Raw genomic sequence first — 22,898 nt, forward strand, 5'->3', positions numbered from 1 at the left:
GATTATAATGCTAATGGAACTGATGTCAGCAGTTCGTATTAAAGACAGAAGAAACTTTTGAAAACACTAATTTCTTATTTAGATAAGGCTGCGTTTGACTTTGTATACTCTTTCTGTATGACATATACTTAAAACAAAATAATTGTAAAGCTATTTCAGCTGGCAATCAGCAGAATTAAAAAAGTTCGAAGTAGTATGTACGAAAAAAACTGTATGTTATACTGTGTCAGAGTAATGAAAACTAATTTTTAGAAACAATGAATTTTTTAATCAGATCATTGTTTAGTTTATTCACTGAATTAAAGATTGCAAATAAGTGAAAAAGTTTTATTTTACTGAATAATTTATACATTTTCCACCTATTGCAATTGTCTGGTTTAGTTTTTTCTTAGACGCTGTCTCCAGAATTGCCTCATTACATACGTCATTGTATGCCACAGCACATAACTAGTAGTAGTGAGATATAACGAATTAATCAACGTAGAAGTTAGTTTATACGCAGAACGCGTTTTGCACTCTAAAATTTGAAATCTATTATACCATAAGCATTTTGCCTTTAATACAAAGAGGTATCATTAGTTGGTATTCTGAAATAATACAAAGTTTTTGGTTGAAGACGTATTAATAGCAAAATTAAGCATATGTTGTAAATAAAGTGAAATATTCTGTAAATAAAGAGAAGTGATACAGTTAGGTCTACAGTCCCTATGATTTTAGAGTTTTCACTCCATGTGGCCACAGATTACTTGAAGATACCATTCAACTTCATGTAAAAAATCAGGCTATGAACTGTTTTAAATCTATAACTAGCACAAATAAAACAAAAACGATATAATATTTCAGACCATCCACTGATGAGGCTATCGCATTTTAGGCACAAAAAGTATGGTGTAAAAAAATTTCAGCATTAAAGTACACAAAGAGAATTATGTTTACAAAATACTCTTTATACAGCCATTGTGACATGTGGCCACTCGAACAGAATTGATTTAATCAACTATTCAATGAATCTTATTTTGTATGAAGTACTGATTCTGATAAATATTGCAGTACCCAAGAATTCTGCTTCAATCTAAACAAAAACCAACACTGATTCTAGTAAGATTTACAGTCTGTGCTGCAGAATTTTTAAATCATTTTCTAGGTTAAAAAAAATAAAAATAGTAGGTTCAACATTTATTACATCAATAAGACATTCATAATATTTTGCTCTTTAGCATTATATATTCTACTATAAATATGGCATGGGAGTCTAATATTTTCTATTTTCCCTCATAGAGGGTGTGGACTAGCATTAATTACAGGAGAATCAAACACAAATTTACAAGAAAAGTAGTACATATTTTAAGTTTGTTTCTCCTGTTGTTTTCTCCATTTAAACAGTTTGGGTCTATACAGGTACCACATATAAATTACAAAATCATAAAACAATGGTTTGCCTATTTGGTGCAAGCGTTTTAGGCAGTGTAATATTTGGGCAGGAGTTGCAACAATATTTTGTTTATATCTTAAAAACATTGAACGATGTTCTTTGAAAGAGAGGAACTACTCAACAAATCATCAAATTTGACCTGACTGAAATAGGTGAAGACACAAGTTGGCTGCGAATAATGTACAAAAATACAATTTTGTTCTCAAATTTGGACATTGCAAGTATTTGTCAGGTCATCATTCGACACAAAAATACAATTTACGCATAGTTTCTCTGATTACTGGTTCACTAAAATATAAATTACCAATATCATGTAGCGATCATCAATTATTCAACATTCATAATATAACAATCTATACTGTTGAACTCTTGCTGTAGGTATGTGGCCTGTTTCACATATTTTGCTCACAGTACAATATGACTAAAAACGTAAAATTCGCAAACATCATTGACATTCCAAAAACACAAAGAACCACCAATTCTTCAGCAAGAGTCACAAGAATTTATCAATAAACAGTTGACAGGTGCAAACAAGTTCTATAATAGAGTAACATTTCTTTATTGTAAGCATTAAATGGTAACATATAAAGCCTAATGCAGACGAAAGCATTATCTGAAGTACTTTAATCACAGCTCCAAATGGCATTTAAAATATACATTTATTGTTATGATGTAAAGTTGTACTCAGTAAATAAAGGCGAGTAAGGAATTTTGTAACGCTGTGCATCAATTACATTGCAGCAACCATTACAAAAGACGGAGATATAATTACATCTGAGAGTAAATCAGCTCTCCAAAAGCACTGAGGGTGTAGTGAAAACAGTCATTTTCGAATAACTAACATTCGTGCCACGGCAGTATGGCAGTTAATTGAAATGCACACTGTAATAATCAAGACAATATAAAAAAAATAATTTCTTTTGTATAGATCCTTTGAAGGACATAACTTTAAAATATGATTGGATAATTATCTTTCTGTCATTTCAGTTTGTGAGTACATACAGTATGACAGAAGCCCAAGAAATGAATTTCTTCTGTTCAATAGCGATTGTTTGTTGCTATTGTAGTTCTTAGCCACACAGTTATTAAATTATTAGCTACAAACTTTTATTTTGTGTGAATGATCAGTGCCTATTGCTGTAGATACTACATATAACAATCATTTCATAAAACTGAAATATATACTTTTAAAAATGCCGAATCGATTTATGAAAGCAAGGAATCTTCATGAAGGTATAAGGCATGGGAACTAAATAATACGAAACTGTCGAGATTAACAGACGGAAGCCGCCTTCACCCGACGGGTGGACTAGAAAGTCAACCGGAAACAACGACACAGAGAATACGATCTTGACGAGTGCATGAGATCATTTGTGTGGTGACATGAGTGTGTGAGTTCGCCTGCTAGGGGCAGCTTTGTTAGGAAAGTGTACACTATGTGATCAAAAGTATTTGGACAATGTTGAAGAAAATATATCGCGAACTTCATGTAACCGGGGGACTAAAGTAAGGGCGAGATAGCTGGATCTGCTTGTTTGCCCCATACGCCGATGTGTCAGAAGAGTGTTGCAACATTGATCTTACGGTTTATTTACCGCCTACGAACGGAAACAAACTTGGAAGTTAGACTGAGTGCATCAAAGTGACAGAGCTCCCATCTCATTACACTGTACTGTAGGGGAGTGGTATCACTGCAGCACTTCATCTACCCACTGCTCTACTGCGAGCTGATGGAACATTTACGGGATTCTTCGAGACACAGGTTACATGCCGGTGTACACAGATCAATGGAAGATTTATTTACGGGTGTCTCACTGGATTTACGGACTTTCTGCGTATTAAACTTCCTGGCAGATTAAAACTGTGTGCCCGACCGAGACTCGAACTCGGGACCTTTGCCTCGAATCTCGGTCGGGCACACAGTTTTAATCTGCCAGGAAGTTTCATATCAGCGCACACTCCGCCGCAGAGTGAAAATCTCTTTCTGCGTATTATTACGATTACTGTAGTAAGTGACTTCTTGAGGTGCAGTAGAGCGAACTGTTGAAATTAAGACGGTGGGGGCAGCTGAAGAGATATATAAGTCAGTCGTCAAAATAACAAACAGAAAAAAATGGGATTATCAGTCTGGTTAGAAATCACATTATGTCTCATACCAATGCCACCCGAAACCATCGGAAATCAGATAGATCTACAACAGTAGCTACCACTACTGAAGTTCTTTGCAGAGACTGTATAACAGTGATACAACTCAGTTTAATTCTGTCCTCTTTTTGACAATCTAAGATCGACTCGAAGCGATAGATAAACAGGGTGTTTCAACGTCTTTGCATCAGAGGTCTAGGATGATACATCACGTCGAGGGGAACAACTTCTGTCAGAGAGAAAATGTTCGCCGACGCTTAAGAGTGATGGTAAACGTCATTTTGTATTGGTTATGCCCCAGCGAGGTGGCAAAGAGTAGTCAATCTGTGGCGCGCGAACGCCTTGTGTGTTGCCTATAATCCAGTCATTTGCTCCGTATGAATGGGAGTAGGCCAAACGAAATTAAAGTTCCTCATTAGCTTCTAAAATATCACTATTCATTTTGAGAGAGTGTTCTTAAGGTTTTCTTGTTGAAAATCACTCTTTCAGTAAACTGGGGTGTATAGTACACAGTGCATCTGGTTAGCAGGTTCAGCTTTCGGTGAAATCTCGTCGTCCGAGGGATGACGAGTGCTGAAGGATGTCTAAAGTGACCGGGAAGTGACAGCGAATACGTCATCTGTGACAAAAGTTGTTCTCGATGACGAGATCTATCAACCGTAGGGGTTTGATTCGAAGAGGTTCGATTCTAATTGACCGGGCTAACTAGGACAACAATTTTTGGTATATATCGATACTTTTGATCACGTAGTGTCTCTTGAAAGACACACTGCACAGACGACACTACAGCTCTCAAGTTGTAATTTACAATGTTTGGATCTCTCGACGAGGAAAACTGCGTCACACGAAGTAGTTCAGTCTATACTGCACTCGTCTGTCGTTCTGCAGCCACTTCTCATTTACAAAGAGGAGCTCCGACTCCTTCTGGCTGCGAGTGTTGCTTGTCGCAGGAACTTCAGTGAAGAAGCACGAAGGAAGAGTGAGTCCGCGCAGCGAGGCACTCCAGAAGGGCGTCGTCTCAGTCGAGTATGCACGACAGGCAGCTGAGGAAGTAGAAGGAGAAGCCGTCGGCGTCCGCGTCCTTGCCCTTGTGCTTCTTGTCCTTCTTGGCAGTCTTCTTCCTCTGCAGGCAGCCGGTGGCGGTGGCGCCCGCGTGGCGCCCCACGGGGCTGGAGCTCTTGCGCCTGCTGCGGCCGCCGCCCACCCTCGGGGCGGACATCTTGTCCAGGTGGGCCTCCAGGTGCTTGGGCGGCGGCCCCGCGGGCGGCGCCCCCGGCCGGTTGATGCGGTCCAGGAAGAAGACGGCGTCCTCCCCGGAGATGAGGCCGCTGCGCATCGGCCCGTCGACGAAGTCCTGCAGCGACATGAAGGGGTAGCGCACGGCGTACAGCAGCGCGTCGCCCGCCTCGTCGCGCAGGTCGTCGGCGCTCAGCGGCCGCTGCGAGCAGAGGCAGCGGCAGCGCGCCCAGCGCACCACCGCGGCGAACAGCAGCGCCTCCGACGAGGGCGCGAAGGAGTCGCGCGTCACCACCTCGAGCAGCTCGTCGCGCGACAGGTCCTCCAGCTGCTCCAGCGACAGCACGTCGTCGGCGCGCTCGTCGCAGAACTGCAGGCAGCGCCGGCGCAGCGCCGCGTAGCCCGCCACGACCGCCTCGAGCCCGGCCGCCTCCTCAGCGTCCGCCGCCAGCGCCGTCTGCTCGTCGCCGTCTGACGGCGGCGCGGAGGGCGCCCACTCGTCACCCTCCGGGGCTACAGAATCGTAACAGTCACGGTGAGCTCAGTATCCTTTACTTTTAACGAACGCAAAGAATACTGCCACAGGAACACAGGCAGCTGAGCATCACAGTAGAGGTTGAAAATATCGCTTCAGTTGTAAGAGTTTTTTATTTTTTCATTTTTGAGTGCTTAGACCACGACCGGTTTCGGGCTAATACATGTCCCTCACCAGGTGTGACAACTTTTGGCTGTGACCACGAGCGCCGCGGTAGAGAGTAGGGGATGTGGTGTACCACCATAGAGCGAACACTGATCCCACTTGTGGCACACCGCGTCCTATCCATCGCAGCTCTCGCGGTCACAGCCCAAAATTATCACATCTGATGATGAGCATGTATTAGCCCGAAACTGTTCATGGGGTGTAAAAAAAAAAAAAAAAAAGAAAAAAAAGAAAAAAGAAAAAAAAGCCTTACAACTGAAGCGGTAGTTTCAACCTCTGCTTTAACAAACACAGTTTCTGCAAACCACGTAACGGAAAAAATGGCTCTGGGCACTATGGGACTTAACTGCTGAGGTTATCAGTCCCCTAGAACTTAAAACTACTTAAACCTAACTAACCTAAGGACATCACACACATCAATGCCCGAAGCAGGATTCGAACCTGCGACCGTAGCGGTCGCGCGGTTCCAGACTGTAGCGCCTAGTACCGCTCGGCCACTCCGGCCGGCCACGTAACGCAGTCAGCGCTATAGACTTACGCTGTACGTTGCTTAGAGCCAAAACATCAGCAGACTACTGTTTACGATTCCTTCTTGTTCTTAATTTCTGTCGAGTGCGTGCAACTGTTGTTTTAAGCTGAAAACCTTAGAGTGCTTTCGAGAAGAATACAGCCTCGGGAAGATATTTCAAGACGTCTTTCTGCTTTTAAATGCACATTTCATTCAGTAATGCGACGCGTTTCGCCTCTTTAACGTAAGTTATTTTTGTTACTCGTTTCGAATAATCAAGAAAAGTGGTGCAAGGGACCATAATTAAACTTCCAATTTCAAAACGCTGTAGAAAGAGAATGACGTCAAAACTAGGCAGCAAATTGTTGATACAGGGGGAACGTCATGGAAAAAAATGTTAATGAAAATTTGACCAATAGATGGCGCTGTAAGTGTCAGAATATGCACACCAGCAAACACGCGGCTCAGGGCTGCTCCTCAGTTGCATCCGCGACGCCCAACATGACTGTGTCCATCAAGGATCGCGCTGCTGGCACTGCTCTTTTACAAGAACGTTGACTGTGCACCAGTAGCCCTGCAGAAGTTCCGGGCACTCTAGGGTATCAAAAAAAGACAATGGTCCGAAGTTTGCTAAAGCTAGTAATAATTCTGTTCTTCATAGAGTGGAAAAGGGAATCTATATGAACATTCTAGAAAAGATGGAGATCCGCATACACCTTACAAAAATCGAAACAATGTTTTAAACGAACACACCGAAATTTGAGATAAAGAACCTACTTTGACAAAACTGTTTTCATGTACAGATAATTCAGAACAAAAGGCAATCCTAAATTTTACATTCGATAACAATAAAAATCGACTTTAATAATAAAATATCTCTGACACAAAAATAGGTCACGTCAATTGCACAGTTACACCATAAATGTAACAAAGTACAACAAACAAACAAATGCAGGTAAATAGTGTTCACATACACCCATATCCACACACACACACACACACACACACACACACACACACACACACATATATATATATATATATATATATATATATATATATATATATATATATATATATATATATATATATATATATATATATAAAGCTTCGTTGACAGTATCCATCATACACAGTATACGTATATTTAGCTCTGTTAATACTGTTTCGTGGAATGTATCACTTTTCGATATGTTCCAGCGTTATCTGTAATTGTTTCATTTTCTGTACGTTAGTTTGTAGTTACTTATCGGGGGAAGAGCAATATTTAGCTATTGTCGTATCAGTATATTGTGCGCAATAGTGTACGAGTAACTGAAATGTCAATTTTAATGCGGAATGGGCGGAATGGTTGCGTGCGTAAAATTTTTAACTTGTCGTGTAGCGTGGGCTATTTTTCCAAACGGATGAAGCTGCAATGGTTTTTTTTTTCTTTGGGTGGTTTATTACGAAGTTAAATTCAGCTAAAGGTGGTGAAGGTATCAATCGAGATTATGCTTCCATATTCATAGTTTAAGAAATGGATGGCTGTAATCAAATGTTGTCGAATTTTTGGAAAATTTTCCACACGAAGACAATCCAAAACTTCTAGCAGGACTATGATAAAGTTTGTTAATAAGCAATGTTCTATTCTTGGCCACAGTTGGAAATAGAACGAGACAGAAATTATCAAAGGCAGAGAAATAATTAATTTTGATTGAAAACAGCAAAATTTTATATGCAATCTGTAAAGTGCTGAATAGGTCGTTGAGGGAAAAGTCATTGCTGGTCCCGGCGAAGGTTCGAGTCCTCCCTCGGGCATGGGTGTGTGTGTTTGTTAGGATAATTTAGGTTAAGTAGTGTGTAAGCTTAGGGACTGATGACCTTAGCAGTTAAGTCCGATAAGATTAAAAAAAAATAGTAATTGACTGGATGCAACCTGAGTTTATTAGTCCAATACTAAGCGTTTCGGACATTGCTATCGTCAGATATCCAGGAACCTCAGGCTACACGTGCATACAAAAGTTACATGTTGCATCCAGGTGCACTACGATGTTCTAGGATATCTGATGATGGCAATGTCGAAACGCGTAATACTGGACTAATAAAGTCATTAAAATGAAATGAATACCTTAGCTGTATACAGGCGTTGAAATAAGTCAACAGGGAGAGTTGAAAATGTGTGCCCAGACCGGGACTCGAACCCAGGGTCTCCGGCTTACGTGGCAGACGCTCTATCCATCTGAACCACCGAGGACACAGAGGATAGTGTGACTGCAGGGACTTATCTCTGGCACGCCTCCAGTGAGATCCACGTTCGCAACTTATTGTCCCGCACTATATTCATAGTGCGGACATGTCCGAAAGAACAGATACCATCTTCATATATATATAATAAAGTTTGCTTCTAGTGAATTACTTTTTCCTTAGCGACCTATAGCATTTTGCAGAATGCACATGCATTCGAACCTGGTCGCGTGTACCTTTCGCGACTCCATGTAGCAGCTATGTCGCAATATTTTACTTTCATCACATGGATAAAACAGAACAACGCACTCTAAATTCTAAGCAGTTCCGATCTTTTAAGTGTTATTCCCTGGCGGTCGAGGCATAGGTACCGGAGTAAGCCATAGCTTGCGTGACAACTGACCTGCCTTCGTGACGCAGCCGAAGCTGTCGCAGTAGACGCGCACGTTGGAGAAGACTTCGAGCACGCAGGAGGTGTCGAGACTGGCGGCCAGGTGTTGGGTGCAGAGCAGCTGCAGCCCGTGGCACTGGTACTTGTGCGCCGCGTACAGCGTCGCCAGCGCCGTCTGCACCGTGGGCAGCTGCACCGGCTCCTGGTACAGGAACCTACGCACACAGCCAGCAGCATCCGCAGTCAGCGACAGACGTACATTTAGTTGAGCATACGCAGCAGCAACAGTCGATGGCTCTGGGACACGTGCGCTGCGCGCTGTGTCACCGGCAGATGCGCCGGCTTTGCTAGAGGTGCCTAAACAACGTGCCGGAATCATCCGCCGTTAGATAAGACTCCAGAACACTAAGGACATTCCGCAAGCGTTTCTTCAGCGTGAGAGGAGGAGGGGAGTCAATAATACAGTGCTCAAAATACTTAGGGGCACATGATTTTGGGCGTCTGCCGTACTGTATTCAGCATTAATTGGGGACTGCGTATGTTACCAAATTATACCTTTACCTTTCACAAATTAATTACACAAGAAAACATCATTATATCCTCGATGGTTTATATAAAAAGAAATGAAATGTCTGACAGATGCCGAAAAAACGTACAAACAATCATTAATCAAATGGTTCAAATGGCTCTGAGCACTATGGAACTTAACATCTGAGGTCATCAGTCCCGGAGAACTTAGAACTACTTAAACCTAACTAACCTAAGGACATCACACACATCCATGCCCGAGGCAGGATTCGAACCTGCGACCGTAGCAGTCGCGCGGTTCCGGACTGAAGCGCCTAGAACCGCTCGGCCACCGCGGCCGGCCAATCATTAATCCATTCATCCTGGGTGGTATTCATTGGAATTTGAGAGATTCAGTAACATGCATGCCCTGCGTGAGCATTTATCAGCGCGTGACACCTACGTAGCATGCTCTGCATGTCTACATATGTCGCCCTGTGGTATCCGTTCCCATTCTTCAACGAGAGCCCTTGGGACTCCTTGGAGAGCCTGTGGTGGAACAGGACGAGCACGAACACGTCTGCACGTCCCACATACGCACGATGGAGCTTAGGTCGGGTCATTCCATTACTTCAATTTCCAGGCTTTGCAAGACATCGCTGCTGACTCCCGCCGCATGGGCCCTGGCATTACGAGCAATACACGACCACCACCTGATGCACCAACCACCACATCGCCCAACAGGATCTGTTCTATGTACTGCCTGACAGTAAGCCGACCATGAATAACGACAGAGTCTGTATGGCTGACGCCACTGAAGTCTCCCTACAGTATCATACAATCTTGGAAATCTGTCGATTTCCAGGACAACTTTTATCAGGTACTGCTCAACACAGGTCCCCGCACACGAACATGGCCATCATCTTGCGTCAGAGGATATCTGGACTCAGCTGTGAATAACGCGTTTCGCCAGTGACAAAGCTGCCAGTTGACATGGGAACGGCGGAACTGAAGACCAGCTGCAAAGTGTTCTCGTGTCAGGTGGCATACTTGAACAAGACATCTGGTTCGTAAGGTCCTTTTTCGTAACCTGTTTGTTGCAGTCTGACTCTAGTCGGACACAGCGACTCTAGTGGCCCTTCTGAGATAGTTTTGCAGCGCTCTGGCTGTGTCCGTACGACGCCGCAACGCAGAGATGGGGAGATGTCGGTTTTCACGTAGGGTCGTAATGCGTCAGCGATCTTTCCAACCCACCATGAGTTCTAACCTGTCTCCCTGTAGCGTATCCACAAGCTGTGGATGACACACGGAGAAGCATTGGAGGAACAAGACCGAAAGTCCATCCTTTTTGGATCAAGCACATCGCCCTTGTAACTTACACTGCATTGCGTGTGTTTGGTTGAGTACAACTTCCACATATTGTTAACTGCCATCTGCGTAACTCACTAGAAAATACTGGCACACCGGTAGTCACTTCCTTCTGAGGGGACGCCTCACGTCGTAGTGCGTAACACAGCCAAATAGACGACGAATGATTTTAGTTGTTACCTACATTGAAAGCGAAGATCTCAAGTCATGCTTTAAGACCACAGGTACTGGCTGTAACAAAACAGATTTAACATAACAGATGTTAATAAATTCGTTCCCCTAATTCTTTTGAACAGTGTATTACCGACAGTGGAGGCATAACACATGCAGATGACTCAAACCATTATGAACACCTGCTTAATGTCCGCCTGCTTAGCTCACTAGTAACGTACTTGCCTACCATGCACCGGGCCTGGGTTCGATTCCAGCTGGATTAGAGATTTTCTCCTCCCGTGGATTGGGTGTTGTGTTTTGCTCATCATCATCTCATCATCACCGATGCCCAAGTCGCCCAATGTAGCCTCACCTGGAATAAGACTTCCACCCGGCGGCCGAACTTTCCCGGATGGGACGTCACGGCGAACGATGCCACGCGATCGTTTGATTTCATTTACCCGCTTAACAGTGTGATGATCCCCCTGTGTAACCCAATACAGGAGCAAGTTCTACGTGATATACGTTCGACAAATGCTTGGTAATTTAATGAAGGTACGTGCGATTAAATGTCTACGCACAGATCACGTAGTTCCCGTAAATTACAGGCCGGTAGTGTGTGATAGCAGAAATGGCGCCCAATAGTGCTCCAGATGTGTTCCATAAGGTTGAGATCACACGAATTTGTTGGCAAAAACATCAACGTGAGTTCACTATCTTGCTCTTAAAATCACTGTAGTATGATTGTGACACAGGCAGTTATCCTGCTGGGAGATGCCATCGCCGTCGGCGTAGAAATCAAGCGCGAGGTGATGCAAGTAGCACAAAAAAAAAAAAAAACAACCATGAGATGTCGTGGGCTGGGACCTCCCGTCGGGTAGACCGGTCGCCTGGTGTAAGTGTTTCGAGTTGACGCCACTTCGGCGACTTGCGCCCCCCCTCAGGGGGGAAAATCTCCGACCCAACCGGGAATCGAACCCGGGTCCCTTTGCACAGCATTCGGCCGCATTGACCACTCAGCTATCGAGGCGGACGCCTAAAGTAATATTTACATAGTCCACAGCTGTCACTGCGCCTTCGATTTCTATCACAGGGTAATGGAAGCCCAGTTGAATGCCCCCATAGCACAATACTGTCCCCAATGACTTGCGTTCACTGTGCAGAGCACCGTTGCGAGAGAGAGTTTGCGGCTCACCTGAGCAGGTTGGCAAAGCCCCTCCACGGGACGTCCGGCACGGTGACGGAGTGTCCGCAGGCGAGCGGGCCCTCGAACATGCAGCGGAAGACGGGGTTGGCGGCGGCCAGCACGCTGCGGTGGCCCGGCACACGGCACCCGTCCGGCCCCACCAGGAACGTCACGTCGCTGTCCGCCTCGTTCGGCAGCGTCGACTCGCACCTGCCGCAAAGGCAACACCCACACCGTCACCACGCCGCTCTCCACAGGGCGCGCCGCTGCAGCTAGGACGAGCTTAGGCAAAGGTACTGCGCATGCTCCAGAAACTCGATCTGTTCCGTTAGGGCTAATCAGATGTACATGCCTAATAACACCATCCACTGGCCCCCCACTCGGAACGCTGTGGTTCGAGGCGAAAGTGAAGCTACTTATAGTGCAAGATTTATGAAAAATAAGCTTACTGGAGAAAATACACTCAAAGGAAAAAAAGAAAAAAGTGACGCACCCCAAAGGAATTATCTGAACGAAATGAAAATCGGTAGATTTGGTGTACATGAACAGACAAACAAATTGTTACGATTTAAAAAAAAAAAAATGGATGACTTATTCAAGAGAAAGAGCTTAACAAATTGAGAATCTTCCTGAAGGAAATCGTACCAAATTCTGTCCAACTGGCGCGTTAGACCGTCAAAATCCCGAGCTGGTTGGAGGGCACAACCGATAATGTTCCAAACGTTCTCAATTGGGGAGAGATCCGCCGGCCTTGCTGGCCAAAATTGGCTTTGGCATCAGGAAGACCAGCAGTACAAACTTTCACCGACTCAAGCGTAGACCCAAACAGGATTACCATAAAGGGCAACAAAACAGGGCGTAGAACTTCACCGACGCACCATTGTGTTGTAGGGGTGCCGCTGATAACACCCAAAGGAGAGCTACTATGAAGAGAAATGGCACCTCAGACCACCACTCGTTATTGTCGGGCCGTATGGCGGGCTGCAGTCGGGTTGGTATCCCGCCGCTGTCTGGGGCTCCATAGACTCATCTTCGGCCTGAAATCTCATTGAATGGATTAGAACCGTCTTCAGTGATGAGTTCCACTTCGAACTGACCCCCGATGACCAGCAAAGACGTGTCTGGAGACGCCTCGGACAGTGCTGAGGTACCAGCCTGACTGTTGCTCGCCGTAGGGCCCAACAACCAGGAATAAAAGCCTGAGTTGCCATTTCTTTTCATGGCAGGACACCTTTGGTTGTCATCCACTAGACCCTTACAGCACAGCGGTACGTCGACTATATTCAACATTCCATTTTGTTGACTTTCATAACAAGCCATCCTGGGCTCACACTTTGGCTAGATAATGCCCCCCATCACACGGCGAGAGTTTCTACTGCTTGCCTTTATGCTTGCCAAACACTACCTTGGGCAACAAGGTTGCCAGATCTCTCCTCAACTGAGAGCGTTTGGAGCATTATGTGCAGGACCCTCCAACCGTTTCTGGATTCCGATCATCTAACGTGCCAATTGGACAGAATTTGGCACGATATCCCTCAGGAGGACATGCAGCTACTCTGTCAATCGATACCAAGCCGAATAACAGCTTGTACAAAGGGCAAAAGTGGACCAATGCATTATTGAAATGCTCAATTTGTTAAGTTGCTTCTCTTGAATAAATCGTCCAATTTTTCTGAAATTCCGCGCGGCTGCTGTAAAGCTGTAAAGCTGCTGTAAAGTTTGGAAGGTAGGAGACGAGGTACTGGCAGAAGTAAAGCTGTGAGGACGGGGCGTAAGTCGTGCTTGGGTAGCTCAGATGGTAGAGTACTTGCCCGTGAAAGACAAAGGTCCAGAATTCGAGTCTCGGTCCGGCACACAGTTTTAATCTGCCAGGAAGTTTCATATCAGCGCACACTCCGCAGCAGAGTGAAAATCTCATTCTGGATATTTAAGTCTGCTAATTGCTACTAGGCACACTTTGTAACAATTATGCTTTCTAAGTGACATTCCAAAGGTACTATGCCTTCGATTACTGCGGATGCAAAAACTTACCTCTTAGCCAAAAGAGGTGTTGTTGAAATAGCGGAACACATCTTGCTTGTAAGAAATTTTGCTTCAGTCCTTGCCGGGTGATTCACGTAACGATGTAGCTTTCTGTAACGAAAAAGGAAAACAAATGGGTAAAACAATTACGTGGCCGGAAAAGTACAAATCATAAAATAAACGGAATTTGTATTTTAGCTAGCCACCAGCAGATTTCGTTGTCAACTTTTAAGAGCAAGTGAGTTCTCTGAAAATGATGTTTTCTTGTAATGCTGTTTATCTTCAAGAAAAATATAATTATTACTCGTCTTTCGCAAATAAAATTTTTATTTGGTTACTAACCAGATACGATTCATTTGATTATGTTGGGCATCTTCAGTTGCCTATAAAGATACAAAAGAGGTTACTGTTTGTCTGAATATAAATTTTTGAGAAATGAAATGGTTCATGGCAGCCCGTTTAGGTTACATTAACATTTACAGTCCAGCTTTTGTAAGTAATGTAAACATTAAGTTAATCTAAAAGTGCTGTCATGAAACACTACATATCCCAAAAATTTAATAATTATGGTCCAGCAAACAATATACTCTTTTATTCAAATTTTTATCCAATATGGATGTGGAACGCTGCTACTGTGATGAATAAATGTTTCCAGAAATTACTGCAAAAAGTCGCCTTTTGTTTTATTCTTCAGTTTTTATTTTCCATTATCATTTTCGAATTGCGTAATGGCAGCATTATGGGGATCGTATTAGCTGTGGCAAAATGTAAAAACGAAACATGTAAGTACTGAATGTGGCGAGAATTATTCACATTATGGACCGCTTTAGTTGTTTTACTTAACAGTTGTTTGTATCTGTTGATCTGTTCTTGATGCACCAATATTTCTGAAAACACAACGTATGTTTTCCAGTGACGGTAATTTTACAACACTTCACAAACTTGGCCATAGGCACAAACTTCCACGCGCTTTGCAAAACAGAATAAAAATTCACAAATTTAGCCTCGGGTAACAACTTCCAGGTGCTTTACAAAACGAAAATAAAAGGTTTTATTTATTTTTTGTAAAGGACGTGGAAGTGGCTTACATATTTCGTTTTTACGTTTCGCTTCAGCTACACAACCACCACAATACTGCAATCATGCAATAAATATGTACCATCTGCTCATGAATCGCTAGGCGATTTGAAAGCGATCATGAGAAACAGAAATTGAAGAATAAAGCAAAAGTTGACTGGTTACAGTAATTTATGGAAACCTTTATTCTCTTTTATTTCTTTGCAAGCCACTAAAGATGCCCAATACAGTTAGGTGAAACATGTCTGATTAAAAATAATAATGATAATGATAGTAATAATAATAATAATAGTAACAACAGTAACAGTAATAACAGTAGTACTAGTAACAGTAATAATAGTAATAATAATGATAATATCAACAATTCTTGTCTCCAAGGTAATCGACATTAAAAATATTTATGTTTATCTTGAGAAACGAAATACTGCTAGATGCAGTAAGTAAAATAGTAGTAATTTAAAGGGTGATTTTAACAGTGTAATTCTTTGCGAAATAGTCTTATTGGAAGTGCTGTCTTCTTTTCGTCTTCTGGACTCTGAAAAGGTTCCCTCAGAAACTTTCAAGGGGACTTAATCCTTAAAGTGCAACATAAATGAACGCCAGACTACATCTCTGCATGTTCACTACCCACAACGACGTTAAGTATTGGAAAAGTTCAGAGCCAACGGGATTTAGAACTGTGATGTGGAGTTTTCAGCTGACATGCACTCACCACATCTGACTGGAGCTGTTTCTTCTCAGTTTAAAGAGCTTAATGAGAACATTTGTTTTCCTACACCTGCTGGACGAGCTGTATACGCTACACAACATTGTTCGCTGCTTGTTTAGTTGTCTAGTGAGTCTGCTGAATAAGTGGCAAAGCCGTTTCGATCTTGTTGTGTGAGTCGATTCACTTGTAAGTCCTTAGTGTGAAAAAAAGGAATACCCATGTTTGTTGAATTTCTGTTCTCAGGCGCAAAAAAAAAAAAAAAAGGAATTCTATTATAGGCGAGGAGCACGTATCATGAGAATAAGATCCGATACCTGCACGAAAACATAACGATCGCACTATGAACATATTGTCTTTGAAGGCACCCTTCTTTGAAACGCATAATATTTTTAACCAATATACGTTTTGTTTCTGTGTGTTTTGAGGCGTCGTCATAGAGTAATCGTATTCTGCGCAGATGTTGGTCTCTTGCCGTAAGCGAACTTCTGCTGACAACGTACTGATTACTGTGAACTTTGAGTTCTACGGTTACAAATGCTAAAGTAGTACGTGATGTAGTCAGTTAACGTACAGTACGGCGGAAAGAAGTTGACGGCAGAGGACATATAATATGTAACTAAGTAGAACAACAGCCGGAAAATTCGCACTGATATCACTTCAGATTATAACTAAGTTAGATACCCTGTAGAGTAACTGACTACATCACATAATATTTTAGTTTGTGTAACCACAGAACTCAGTAATCAAAATAATCAGTAAGTTTCCAACAGAGGTTTTGTGCGTGGTAAAAGACTAACATTTGTGCATAATACGATTACTATATTTCTTTAAAGACGACACCTCAAAATACATAGAAGCCAGAAGCATATTGGTTAAAAACTTTTGACGCTCCAGACAAAAGATACCATCAAAGATAACATGTTTCTAGTGGGGTGTATATATTTTCAAGGACAGAAAAACACTGTAAAAAAGCTACTAACACTACAACAGAACAGTACAAGAATAGAGGCTTTTCTTTCAGTGTTTCTAATAGTTCCTTCAGATCTTTTGTTTATGCACTAAACATTATTGTCAACGAAGCGATAAAAATCAACAGATCAAGACTCTCAAATAATTTAAAGTCATTCAGATACGCGAGTCACATTTTTACTTTCCATATGACACGTAATGAAATATCTTGTACAAAGACTATAGCTCCAAGGCTTTCGACAGGGTTCATGCTCTGTCTCTGATGTCCTTCCTTTTTTAAACGAATTTGCCACCTTTCCTCCATAGCAGTGCTAGTAATATGGTATATTATTTTCACTTATAGCGTTGTCGGAGCTATTATTCAACGACAACGCCGAAGTGCGATTGCAATCTTTAACGTTTTGGCACAACAAAATATAAGTTCTTCCAGAACCTCGACAATTGACGTTATGGGGATAAAATATCCCATCCGTTGTTCTTCGACGCAAGCAAGTTGTCCACATGAGATACGCGTTTAGCTGGAATTGAATGTAAAGTCCTACGGCATGAATGGCTGGGAGACCCTGAAGCACAGGTTCAGCCGCGTAATTGGAAAGGTTTTCCCTGTCTTCTGCGCCCACAGTCACTTTTCTTCCTCCAAGTACGATAGTTGGGTGAGTAAATGTGTCTTTTAAATGTGGACGACTGTAATGGTGCGCGAAGTCAGTCCACCGATCTGAGCTTCCAATTATAAGGAAGCGGTCACCGGCGGGGCGGGCGTGACCTCGGTCAGTGACGATGTGCGAATTACGTCACAGCCGCCCCTGGCACCACTTAGCCGGCTCGTTTCCGCGTCTCTGTGAAACAGATATCGCCGTTGTGCCTGCGGAAAATATCCTGTGTAGGTCGAGCTTCGCGTCAACTCCGTATTGTGCCTTAGCACTGATTCAGAGGAGGCAGACTGAAGCACTGTCGAGAAGGGCTGTGATGACTGAAAATGCTAATTTCCAAGGGGTACTGAAGCGCCGGCCAAGATGGCCGAGTGGTTCTAGGCACTACAGTCTGGAACCGCGCCACCACTACGGTCGCAGGTTCGAATCCTGCCTCGGGCATGGATGTGTGTGATGTCCTTAGGTTAGTTAGGTTGAAGTAGTTCTAAGTCCTAGGGGACTGATGACCTCAGATGTAAAGTCCCATAGTGCTCAGAGCTATTTGAACAATTTGGTACTGAAGCTGTGCCAAACTGAACAGCTTAAGAAGGAACTTTGGAGTATATTTCTCTAAATAAACCACAAACTATCATGTTATTTACAAGTTTCATTTCTTCTGTGCGAAGTACGGCAATATAATTTTATTTTTGTTCGCTACTACAACATCTACATAAAAACTCCGCTCGCCACATGACGGTGTGTCGCAGAGGGAACTTCTGGCACCACTATCTCATACGTCCTTCCCTGTTCCATTTGTGAATGGGGTGTGTGAAGAATGACTGTCGGTAAACCTCTGCATCAGCTCTAATTTCTGGTATTTTATCGTGGTGGTCAGTTCACGACACGTATGTGGAAGGTATTAACGTGTTGTCCGATTATTCCCGGAATGCACTCTCTCGGAATACCAGTAGTGAGCTACTCCGCGATGTACAACTTGTAACGCTTTCGCGGCGACTAAACGACTCTGTGACGAAACTTATTGCTCTTAGTTGGATCTTCTTTATCTCTCCTATTAGCCTTACGCCGTAAAGGTCCCAGAGTGGTGGTGACATAAAACCTACTCGTCATTAATTTCACCTTTCTCCGATTTACTCTCAATTCATATCCTGCACTCATTACACTGTTCAGTCCATTGAGCACGCCCTGTACACTGAGGTGACAAAAGTCAGGAGATTCCTGCTAATATCGAGTCGGACCTCCTTTTGCCCGACGTAGTGCAGCAATTGACGTAGCATGGATTCAACAACTGACCTCTCGATTATGTTATCTCCCACAAATGTTCGATGGAATTAATGTCGGACGATCTGCATGGTTAAATCATTCGCTCGAATTCTCCAGAATGTTCTTCAAAGCAAACACGAACAGTCGTGATCCGGTACGTGGCACATCGTCATTCATAAAAATGAAATCCATGAATGGCTGAAAATGGTCACCAAGCAGCCGAACATAAACATTTTCAGTCCATGATCGGTTCAGAAGGACCAAAGAACTCAGCCATTCAATGTAAACACAGCCCACGCCAATATGCAGTCACTTCCACCTTGCACAGTGACTTGTTGACAACTTTGATCCAGGGCTCCATGGGATCTGCGCCACACTCGAAACCTACCATCAGCTCTTACCGGTTGAAATCGGGACTCATCTGACGAAGTCATGGTTATCCAGTCGTCTAGCGTCCAACCGATGTGGTCACGAGCCCAGGAGATGCGCTGCTGGTGATGTCGTGCTGTCAGCAAAGGAACTCCCGTCGGTTGTCTGCTGTCATAGCCCCTTGACCCCAAATTTCGCCGCTCTGTCCTAACGGTTACGTTCGTCGTATGTCCCACATGGATTTCTGCAGCTACTTCACGCAATGTTGCTTGTCTATTAGCATTGATAACTCTACGCAAACGCCGCTGCTCTCGGTCGTTAAGTTGTCCGTGGTGAGAGGTAATGCCTGAACTCTGGTTTTCTCGACACACTCTTGACACTGTAGATTTCACAACATTGAATTCCGTAACGATTTCCAAAACTGAATATTCCATGCGCCTAGCTCCAATTTCCATTCGAAGACTGTTAATTCCCGTCGTGCAGCTCTAATGACGTCGGAAACTTTTTCACATGAGTCGCCCGAGTATAAACGACAGCACTGCCCTTTAGTGACTTGCGTATGCGATACAACCAACATCTGTAGGCCTATACGATCATATCGCTATTCCACGACTTCTGTTGTCTCTGTGTAATTCTTCTTGAGTTTCACTGAGGACTACTGCGTCATCAATGAATCTTGTCATTGACATCATTTCATACTTCGCATTAAAAATAAAAAATAAAACAGACCCAACAGCTGATCACGTGGGAATTGCTAAAATCTATATCGCATCCCTTCTTAACTGTTACTAGTCTCTAGAATCAAATCTGGCTAATAGCTGTAGGCAGTCAGAAAATAGATTAATAACGCGTTTTCTTGTACTCAATAATCTTTAAAAGTTGTTTCTACTTTTATGACATCAGACAAATTATTGCACCAGTTCAACAACCGTTCGCATGGGAGAGTACAGGCTGCTTAATGGCACAAAAGTATGTCTCCGCGTGAATGAAGACAGAAACTTAGCATGAATTCTAACTTCCCCATTCAAATTAAAAATTAGCCTTGGCACCAGTTGTAAGTTGGGGCTTATGCGGTTACCAGTAGGGTCTCCCTGGTGGAGCTAGGTCGCTCTCTTCCTTTTCCCGCAAATGCGAGAACATCCTGAAAACAGGGCGGAGAACCTGCATGTATTAACAATGAGCTGCTTCCGCGATCAAGAGTGAAATGTGCCTGTAGCATATTTGGCTAGGAGTCCCTTCCTGAGGGGTTCGTTCGCCTGGTGCAAAACTTTTTATTTTACGCCACCTCGGCGACTTGCGCATCGATAATCACGAGGACAACACATACACACAGTCCCGAAGGACGAAAATCCCCGCCTCGGCCTGGAATCGAACCCAGGGCCCCGTGATCGACAGTCAGTAATGTTAACCAGAAGAACAATACTTTTCTTCGGGTTTCACGCCATTATCGACTACAATGTTCTCATGTAATTAACATCATATTGCTGTGTACTGTGCAGGACGACAAATACACAACTCAGCACATTTTTTTAGCGCTGATATGTATGATACAAAATTAATGTCTTATAGTAATACAGGACAATACTGTACAAGAACGTTATATCTAGCGAAATCAGCCCAAAACAAGTAAACATAAGACTAGCAAATGCCTTTGAAATATGCTATTCTTATGTTTACCTGCTTTGGGCACATTTTCCTATGTATGACGTGCTTGTACAAGAATGTCTCGTGTTCCTAAAAGAGCCGCGTGGGATTAGCCGAGCGGTCTAGGGCGCTGCAGTCATGGGCTGTGCGGCTGGTCCCGGCGGAGGTTCGAGTCCTCCCTCGGGCATGGGTGTGTGTGTTTGTCCTTAGGATAATTTAGGTTCAGTAGTGTGTAAGCTTCGGGACTGATGACCATAGCAGTTAAGTCCCATAAGATTTCACACACATTTGGACATTTTTTTTGTTCCTATAAGAGATTAATTTTGTAACATTTATATCAAAGTTATGCAAATGTGTTGAAATATGTATTTGTCATCCCGCACAATACAGAGCAAAATGATGTTAATAGTCTAAAACCACTGTTCTCGATAATGGCTTGAAAGCCGAAATCTAGATTATACAGGAGAAAAATAGTATACAGTCAAGCGGCGGTGTAGGCCTATTACTTATTTAAAAAAAAACCGAATGACAGATCGGCTGCTGAGCCTTATGGATTTCGCATTGCACCATTGGCCTCCAAGATCGTCTGCTCTCACGGTATGTATAAAAGATTCTACCCGTATGACTGCCCTTCCAATAATTTTGCGTGATCTGCGTCGCCGGATGGCGACAGCAGTAAATGCAGAGGCTCAAGACATCCTCGCGAAAGTATGGGACGAGTTAGACTATCATCTGGATGTTTGTCATGCGTTTGACGGAGGACACATTGAACATTTGTAAAGGCAAGTGAAAACTTTGATCCTAAACGAAGTTATAAACAGTACCCAAAGGTTGTACATATGTGCGTAAAAGTGAAAGATATACCCTCGTAAAAGCATAAAAGCAGGTGGTTCTTTTGACGATAAAAACTTTACGGCCTAATGCGTAAGTTGAAATTTCCTCCGTGTTTCTATCTTCCTTCACGTGTGAGATATAGTTTTTTGAAGTCTGATGTGTCGTTTTGAAACACCGTATCCTATACTAACTGAAACCCTGGGAATTAGGACTGATCGGGGTGGCGCAGCGGTCAGCATACGGGACTCGCATTTGGGAAGACGGCGGTTGAGGGTCTCCGCGATTTCCCTAAATCACTCCAGGAAAAGGCCGGGTTGGATTCTTTGAAAGGACAATGCCGACTTCCTTGTCCATCCTTGAAATATTTCGAGCTTGTCCTTCGTCTCTAATGCCGTATTGTCGACGGGGCGTTAAGCTCTAATCTTCCATTCTTCCTTCCCTAGGCAATTAGGTTTAAAGGCACTGCATTATTGTCGGAAATTCAGTACGACAGAGACATGCAGGTGTTTGTGTCATGATCTATCCTGGTCCTTTATCTCTACGCACCTGGCTTATCTTACTGCATGAAAAGCGGTAGAGTATCCATCGTTGCACACATCAACCGATGCAAAACACACTGCTAATCTGCGGATTCTTGATCGGAAATTAGAGAATGAAAAAAGTGGGGACGGGCTATTACGGAGGTTGTGAGGATCTCACCGTCAGTGCCCGACATTGTTTTCTGTCGCAGTGACGAGTGGCGTGTAAATCTGGTTACCGCCTGGAATAACAATGCGGAACTGTATCCGAAGGCTTTCCGGGATCAAGAAGCACGGCATTGACAGGGTAGGAATCAAAGCCGTGAGCCTAGTTACCTTGAGTTTTTTAAACTTTTAGGAATCCTTGTCGGGTACTTGCAGATGCTAATTTACGTTTCACGAAACAGGAGGAGCAAATGCATAACAGTTTTTTCCCTGTATGGTACAGCGTGATATAGTAGCGTGGATCAAACCTTCACATTTTTAAATTTACGTTCAGTCATGCCTTCTATGGTGAACTGCATATTACGGATGTAATAAGACTATGACTTACATTAGCAGAGAAGTTTGGACAATCAGAGAACTTTGCGTGTTACACTGAGAGCCTTTCGAACTATCATGCATACGTGACGCATAAAATTCATACGGGAATACCAAAGTTAAACTTCAACAGGTAGCAAGCAGTATGATGAGTATAGTGCATTATTTACTAACCACACCGTTAACGTTCGTATGTTTATTTCGTGCAACTTCGGCGCTTGTGAAAGTAATTTGTTTTAATTGCAAATAGTTTAAAAATTTACTTTAGACACTGTTCACTTCCAAAATAAAGTACTAATGCATATTACCAGCAAAATAGAGAAATTATTAAATCATAAAACCAGAAGGAAAGCATAAAGCTTACGTCATTGATTGTCAACAGAGCAAAACTGCTGTTTCAACGTTTCAAACCAAGTTAAGTTACACTGCTACCGCATACTTCATGTTATCATGA

The 22,898-nt window shown here is 43.1% G+C and overlaps 1 protein-coding gene across 4 annotated transcripts in view; it reads right to left on the reverse strand.

Annotated features, from left to right (window-relative positions):
* Positions 1–361: 361 nt before the first annotated feature.
* LOC124787895 (BTB/POZ domain-containing protein 1-like) overlaps positions 362–22,898 on the reverse strand; it is a 472,019-nt gene continuing 449,482 nt past the window's right edge. For all 4 annotated transcript variants that reach the window (XM_047254870.1, XM_047254871.1, XM_047254872.1 and 1 more), the window contains 4 exons: positions 13,884–13,985; positions 11,862–12,062; positions 8,651–8,853; positions 362–5,326 (listed from right to left, as the gene is read on the reverse strand). In XM_047254870.1, coding sequence (XP_047110826.1) covers positions 4,596–5,326; positions 8,651–8,853; positions 11,862–12,062; positions 13,884–13,924 — 1,176 coding nt within the window. In that variant the 5' untranslated portion in view covers positions 13,925–13,985 and the 3' untranslated portion in view covers positions 362–4,595. The remainder of the gene's footprint in view (positions 5,327–8,650; positions 8,854–11,861; positions 12,063–13,883; positions 13,986–22,898) is intronic.

Source organism: Schistocerca piceifrons, chromosome 3 (assembly GCF_021461385.2).
Source record: "Schistocerca piceifrons isolate TAMUIC-IGC-003096 chromosome 3, iqSchPice1.1, whole genome shotgun sequence".
Lineage (NCBI taxonomy): Eukaryota > Metazoa > Arthropoda > Insecta > Orthoptera > Acrididae > Schistocerca > Schistocerca piceifrons.